We start from the raw sequence: 8,393 nt of genomic DNA, 5'->3' as shown, positions 1-8,393 counted from the left end.
AAACAACTGCTGCTATATTTTTATATCTTCCATTTTGAGAGTCTGACTCAACTGGAGTCAATTTTCACTTTGATTATGGAACGTTGTGCACATGCTCATTTAAAATGATTTTATAACTCGAGCCAACCGGAGTTAGACGAATCGAAGCAGGCCGTTTGTTCAGCAACACTTATGTCAAAAAGTTTAGGAACTCGAATAAATCCTAAACTATAGTATTTGGCACAACCGTAGTAAAATCAGTAAATTTTCAATCACTCATGAGAGAAATTTAGCCTCTAATTTATTTCAAACAAGATACAAGAAATTGCATGTGTTGTCATTGAAAGGGATTGAAAGCTAAAGTCTCAAAAAAAAAATCACCAGGTGAGAAATAAAGTATTATAAATCGGGGCAGCACAATTATGCCGATGTCTCCTTAGTCCGACAATTCATATTGGTCTGACAACACAACAGTCCGACGCCCCACTAATTCGACACCCCAATAGTCCGATGCCCCATTAGTTCGACACCCAAATAGTCCAATACCCCAAAATAGTCTGACATTGAATAATTGAACAACTTTTTTAAATAAATAATTTTGCTTTCAAGAGAATAATATCATCAGTTAAAACTTATTCATCCTGAGATTCCTCACACTAATAATACTAGTAACCTTTCATAAAGTACACACAACATTCAAATTTTTCATGATGTCGAGTAGCAAATATTACTAACATGCATGTTCACGCCGGGAACAATCAGTTGACAGTATCTAAAATAGATAGCCCTGTAATAGTTGCCATCCAGAATAAAAAAAGATCCACGACACTTGAACTGCCACTGGACAATGAAAGTATGTATTATGTATTGAATAGGGACTGTCGCGAATTTGTCTTGCAGCAGGCTCATGAAATTTATCACGGTTGGTTGGTAGATATATGTATAAGAAAAAGTAGTCGGATATATTCACCCAAAAAAAAAAGAATGATTGAGACGCGATGTAGCAAACATTTGGTCAAACTTAATAAACTTTGTCAAGTTTTATTGAATAACTAACATGACGATACACATATATGTATATTTCCCAAAGCAGACAAAATAGAAAGTTAAGGCACCAGTTATGCTTTACCGCTTAGACCATTGTATGTGAGATGCTTGGTTCAGTTTACAGAATTATTTTGAGAAGAACATTAGTTTAGTTTGTCTATATACAACAATGTTTATGCACTATTTAATTGAAGAGAGAATTGTCTAAAGTTAATACGTTGAACTCTAAAGACAGTGATAAACCAATTAGAACTTTTCAAAATTTGCCGCGTTCTCTGTGAAGAATCTCCAATTTGTCAAAATATTCTTTCAAGTATACTTCGTTACGATTGTCGATAATAATTCATAGCCTTAAACAGAATCAAATAAATATCTGAAATACGAATACATAAACATATATTCTAATGTAGAAAACATAGACAAAACAGCTATTCAAAGGTGTGTATGTTGTAATTTTAAATATCATAACTATATATTACTATTTTCAAAACGTTTTCCGATAACATAGTGAAGAAAGTTATCAAAGGTACCAGGATTATAATTTAATACGCCAGACGCGTGTTTTGTCCACATAAGACTCATCAGTGACGCTGAGATCAAAATAGTTATAAAGCCAAACAAGTAAAAAGTCGAAGAGCATTTAGAACTCAAAGTTTCAATGTATAAGATTAATTATTCGTGATCCAGGTTAACCCAATAACCTATATGCAAATATGGCTGTGCTGTCATCTTCATCTTATACATCATATCTATCAAACGATCTTTTCTATTTAATGTTATATAACATGTCACGCGTTTGTATTTAGATGATTGAACTTCCAGTAAGAATTTAGGTTAAAAGTCACAAGAAATATAAAGTTACAATTCAAAAGTACATGTAGTTAAGTTTATGTATTAGAATTGTAACGAATTGTAAGTTACATACATATTAATATAAGATCATTCTAATGTTAGGAGCCTATTAATTATGAAAATTGTTGTAAAATGTACGTGCATATCATTCGCCTTTTCTAGGAATACCCATCTCTGTCTTTTTCTTATCTTATCTTAATTTTTCTCAACATAATAGTACATATATTATTTTCTCTTTCTTTAAATATATGAACATTTTTAAAGTATAATTGAGAATGAAATGAGGAATATGTCAACGTAACAACAATCCTACCAAACAGCTGAATTCCATCAACTGGTTTTCAATTCAGCATAAAAAACCCGCACCCGTAGATGTGCTTCAGCTGGCCCCTAAACAAAAATGTGTAATAGTTCAGTGACACTCAGCAATACGCACAGTACAATGCAGGTTAAAAGTAGTTCGAGTCGGATGTCAAAATATTCACAAAATAAACTAAACAAAACGACAATGATCCATAACTCATCAAATGACTACTAGCAATTACTCACATGCCCGTCCCGGACCTCAATTAAACTGATTGAAATATGATGTCCTCATCATACGAATATCAAACACAATCCCTTCCATAAGGGGCTTTATATCATACCATCATAATATAAATAAGAAAAACATAACACGTATCATGCCAACAGCTTGTTTTGGAATACACGTGTTTATTTCCGATGCAAAGACCCTGTAAGTGATTCGGCAATAAATCCAAAATATGTTAGCTCTAATGATCTGAAAACAGTATCGTAACTATATTTTCTAAATAAGTAAAACTATGTTTAAAGGTTTTGTAAGCTTTTAATCTGAATGCCGATATACTTGTGCTGTGTAAAGAAATACATGAAATAATAATAAAAAAATGCCTTATTTTCAGATCAACATGTTATTTTTCTAAATCGACAAGCAAGTTTATATTCATACTTTTCACAATTGACAAATAAATGCAAACATTGAAAAAGAAAACAGGAGAATAAATAGCGAGAACTTTTACTAAATTTAAATCGGAAAGTCCATTATTTAATGTCAAAATCAAAAGGTCAAAGACATCTTTCGAATGGAATAAAATTAACAAAATAAAAAATTAGAAAAATACCGCTTTTACGAAAATTTTAAATCGGAAAGTCCATTATGTCATGGCAAAAGCAAAAGGTCGAAGATATATTTCAAATGGAAAAAAATACCACATCATAACACAAGATTGGCGATATTCGTAAGCACCAAGCCTCGCCCAAAATAATGGATTAAATAGTAAAGGTTAACAATTAACAAACAAGTAAAAGATCTCTTAAAAATTGTAAAAAAGTCAGTATCTAACATCTATACTTCAAGACTATCATGTAGTATTTGTAAAGATGACACGGAATATTCATCAACAAATTCTTGGTATCTTCCAATGATTTTGGTTTTAGAAAGGAACTAAACATTTTAAAGATTAGTATGGTTCATCAACTTTCTACTCAGACACTGGTGATGTTTAAGAAACTCCGATTATATACTTAGATAAGGGAAATTGATAATTTTAAAATTAAAATTTTTCACGTCTTGAATAGCTTGTGGATTATAACTTTTAGACTCTTTTTTTCAGTTTAACATGAGGAAATTTAATTAGCAACTTCATGTTTTTTTCTTTTATATCACAATCGTATAGAAGAAATGTAGATAAATAAAACCTAAAAAACCCATTATATTTTACATTACACGTACATGAATATATGATATCAATTCATTGATTTTGTTCAATTTTATTTCATGATGTTAGTCTTATATTTCACATACAAAAATATAAATGTACGATGTGACACCTTAAAAACACAGAATCGTTTTTTTTTTGTGGTTTTACTTTTTAGTTGTGTGTTTTCATCTTTGTTAGTATGTCTGAAATTTGTTACAGTCAGGTGGTGGTGGCTAATGTGTTTTGTACTAATTTGCGATACTTTTTGGTAAATTCTGTTATACTTTAACCTTTGTATTCCGAATCGTTTATTTAAGTCTATCAAAATTTAACAATGGCTTTTTGTTTGTAATTTTGGAAATTTGTCACTGCCTACAGATATAGGAAGATGTGGTTTGAGTGCCAATGAGACAACTCTCCATCCAAATAACATTTAAAAAAAAAGTAAACCATTATAGGTCAATGTACGGCCTTCAGAATACTATTAAGTCAATAAGATAAAAGAACAATTTACATTAAATCACTTTTTAGTACAATATACAAATGATCCTTAGTTTTATTCTTACTTCCGAGTTCGGGATTTTGTGGTTCAAAGGTCTTTTGAGTGTAATAGAGATCATTCAAGCAAACACGGGATGTGTTTGATGTTTAGCTTGTGATAACTAATTGTTAAATTGTATCTTCTTAAGCGTTATCACTTCAACATAATTTGATCGTAAATTTCAAGCCTGCTGATCAATTGTGAAATAAATCAGTAGAAACAACGTCATATAACACTACATTTTTCTTTCTAAAGCTAACCTAGAAAAACGTTAACCTTTTTTGTACGTTCGACCCTTCAAATCAATTCACCTATTCACTGTGTCATACTAATAATTGATCATTATAACAAAAAAATAATAAATCGTTACTTTTTTGCAATGCTTACTGTGTAAGCAGAATGCTTCACGATTTGTTGAAAAGTATAAAAGTCGCTTGCTTCTAATGTCTGCACTATCAGTAGTAACAGATCACAACCACAATAGTCACAAGGTTAGTACGCTTTGTAAGATTTGAAAACAATTCTGATTGTAACATTTCTTCTATAATTATCCTATATATGAACATACATTACAAATGCATCTCATAAAGTACTAGCAATTGTTTCGCCATGTTGAAATTTTTTTGTGACATTCGGTTGTTTCCTGCCCTATTGTCGGGTTGTTATATATTTGACACATTCCTAATTGAATTTTTAATTTTATCAAATATCCTAAATGTAGATATCTTTATGACGTAATTTGTAGTTGTTTGAAGGTCTTAAATGATGAACAAAAGAGAAGACATATTAAAAGCAAAGAAAGTATTAATAATCAGCTGAAAAGTACAGAATTTCTAATTCGTTTCTGATCAAATGTTGAGAACTTTTTCAGAATAATAGTTTTTCCTGCTCGAATGTAGTCAATTATTTTCCATCTTCCAATTAGTTTTGCTAAATAGGATTCTAAAATATATATGAAAATCTATTTGACTTCAAAATGTCATGTAAAACATGCATCAAGTGAAAAAGACTATTAATAACTATCAAAGATTTTTTTTTGGCCAAACTGATTAAATGTTACCCTTGTGTGATCATGCCGTATGAATGGTTTTTTTATTGAGCAACATAAAAAATAAACATTTTTATGTATTTCTTTGAGAACAATCTACATTCTTAAACCATTAAATTTTCTCTTTTTAATTTGCAGTTTTTAATCTATATATTATCTTTATCTATGTGTATATATCTACACTGTATAGCGCACCAGGTCTTTGCTCCTAGTTATGGTATTATTAGCACAATCAACATTCAATTTATTTAGGCGATGATCAGTTTTAAAATTAACTTATGCAGTTACTAATTTAGATTATACAAATGCCTAAGAATGTAATTCAGCCCATTCGTGAGTGAACTAATTCCTTATTTTCCATATTTTACGCAAGTTTGCTAAATAAATTACCTTCATTAGGTGCCTACAGCCATAAAGGTCCTTATTGCTATGATTTCTTAATTGAACGTGGATTTTCAACCCTAACCCTTTTCATGAATGTGACCTACCGAATTAGACTATTTACGGGGTTTGTAATAACATGAGCAAAACGAAGGGTGCAAAATGTAGATCAGAATCAGCTTACCCTTCCGGAGCACCTAAGATTACCGCCAGTTTTTGGTGGGGTTCATACCGCGTGTTGCTCAGTGTATAGTTTTCTAGGTTATTTCTGTGTACTTTTATTTGTCTGCTTGTGTTTTTCATTTTTAGACATGACGTTGCCAATTTATTTTTGATTCATGAATTTGACTGTTCCTCTAGTACCTTTAGTCCCTCTTCTATCCAATAAATACAAATTTTATTTCTAACGGAAAGCATTCATTCGTATTGTTACGGTGATGGTTTATCAAGCTTAAAAGGCAATAAATATACGAAGAGTCAAACTCGGCCCTAAAAATTTGATGTTTCATGTATTTTAATTCAACCTTAAATGAATGGTGTTGTGAACAATCATCTTTACAAATGATTAAGACTACCTTTCGCCTTGAACAATTTCCTTTTATTGGTCTCTATTAACATGAAATTAAAGATTAAGATATTCAATCTTCAATTTCAGATCGCGATTGGTTTAAGACTATGAATATTATTTTGACATCAGATATTAAATCTCAAAAAGTAAATCTTGGAAAATGTTAATGTTTTAGCAAAGTCTTTTTAAATATACCGGTGTGTGTTCGGTTTTTTTTCTTGTTTCTTTTTTCTGTTAAATAAGGATGTGTTGACACAGACTCATGTTGTCTGATTGGTGCATTTTCATAATGGTTTCTGCCAGAATTGATCATGCAGAGTGTTGGCATTTGCAGATGCCACTCTAAACTATAAGTCATCATATGTTTTCGGGAAAGCAAACGTTGACAATGTTTACACTGAAATAGTGAAACTGATACCTTGAGAGTACAATAATAACACTTTAACAATGGCAGTAAGTTACTGTACGGAGAAATATCTTAAAATTACTATGACAGATGAGATTCGGCAAAAATGTTGCACATTTCTGCAATATAGTCTTCCCTGAATAGTATGTCAGTTCCTTTTAAACGTATGGAGTGATAAGTTGAGAATGTATTTAAGTTAAGAGTCATAGATTATATTATTTGTGCGTAAATTAATTTAAAATCAGGAAAAAAAACTAAATTTTCTCTTTTGAAGTTGATTACAGGTACGTGGATTGCAAGTAAACAATCGGATAAACACTACCGAACAAAGATGATGTTTTATACAATTTCTTTTAAAGTACCATGCTCACAAAAATGTACTTGTATACATAACTATAGGTCATTGTGTTGAGGAGATTTATTAGGTTAACTGTAAGCTTCGTTGATTATATTTACAGAATGAAGGTTGCAGTTTGTATCCTCATTGCTTTCATTGGCTTAGCCAACGGCACTGGTTGTGGCTATGGAAATTGTGGAGGATATGGGTCTGGAGGATCATATGAAGTAGTTGGCAATAGAGGCTCTGGATGGGGAAACGGAGGTTCTGGACCTGGATGGAGAGGCTCAGGATGGGTCAGTGGAGGTTCTAGTTCGGGATGGGGTAAAGGAGGTTCTGGATCTGGATGGAGAGGCTATGAATTGGTCAGTGGAGGCTCTGGTTCGGGATTGGGCAAAGAAGGTTCTGGATCTGGATGGAGAGGCTCTGGATGGGTCAATGGAGGCTCAGGATCAGGATGGAGCAAAGGCGGTTCTGGATCTGGATGGGGAGGCTCTGATTGGGGCAAAGAAGGTTCTGGATCTAGATGGGGAAATGGAGGTTCTGGATATGGTAGTAACATAGTTATTGTAGGAAATGGTGGTTACGGAGGCTCTGGATCTAGATGGGGTAAAGAAGGTTCAGGTGACGGAGGTTATGGAGGCTCTGGATCAGAATGGGTCAGTGGAGGCTCTGGTTCTGGATGGGGCAAAGGAGGTTCAGGATACGGAGGCTCTGGATCCGGATGGGTCAGTGTAGGCTCTGGATCCGGATGGAACAATGGAGGCTCTGGATCCGGATGGGGCAAAGGAGGTTCAGGATACGGTGGTTATGGAGGCTCTGGATCCGGATGGGTTAGTGGAGGATCTGGATCTGGATGGGGCAAAGAAGGTTCAGGATATGGAGGTTATGGAGGCTCTGGATGGGGCAATGAAGCCTCTGGATCTGGATGGGCCAGTGGGGGCTCTGGGTCAGGATGGGGCAAGGGAGGATCATCAGACTATGGATATCGAGGTAAAATTTAATATTTTTAAAACTATTGCATGTAGGTAGGAATTTCTCTTTTGTTGAACATAAAATGTATATTATGTGTTTCATTGCTTATTTGAGTCTTATATTTCTATGGGATGTCAGTTTTTATAGTGTAGATGATGATTTGTAATTAAAGTGTAGCTTGAAGTTTTTATGAACATGCAATCAATTTTTGCGCAAGACATACTAACAGCAAACTTTAAAAAAAGAAAATTATTCTAAAGGACTTTAGTGTAAAGCTATACAGAAAATATCATGAAGAATAGTGGTTATTATGGGCACACATATTTCCAATAAAAAATGTAACCTTTTAGTAATAGATGTTTTGACGTTATCTGTTATTTCTTCAGTTCAGGTCGATAAGCATAATTAAATAAAATGTTATTCCCATTACCATTGTATGTGTTTCACTGCAGTGACATTTTTCTAAAAGAATTAGATATTTGCAAAATAACACAGTTCCATAGATCTAACTTTCAAACTAAGAGATGAGATAAGATTG

General features: G+C 32.9%; 1 protein-coding gene across 1 annotated transcript; it reads left to right on the top strand.

The window, feature by feature from the left end:
- The first annotated feature begins 7,002 nt into the window (after positions 1 to 7,002).
- On the top strand, positions 7,003 to 7,884 carry LOC134716734 (uncharacterized). Its single transcript, XM_063579739.1, has one exon. It carries the CDS (start codon positions 7,003 to 7,005, stop codon positions 7,882 to 7,884), a length of 882 nt encoding a protein of 293 aa, XP_063435809.1.
- Positions 7,885 to 8,393: the final 509 nt, after the last annotated feature.

This window comes from Mytilus trossulus, chromosome 4, assembly GCF_036588685.1.
Source record: "Mytilus trossulus isolate FHL-02 chromosome 4, PNRI_Mtr1.1.1.hap1, whole genome shotgun sequence".
Lineage (NCBI taxonomy): Eukaryota > Metazoa > Mollusca > Bivalvia > Mytilida > Mytilidae > Mytilus > Mytilus trossulus.
Note: the sequence above shows the minus strand (reverse complement) of the source record. Positions and strands in the feature narration are given on the sequence as shown.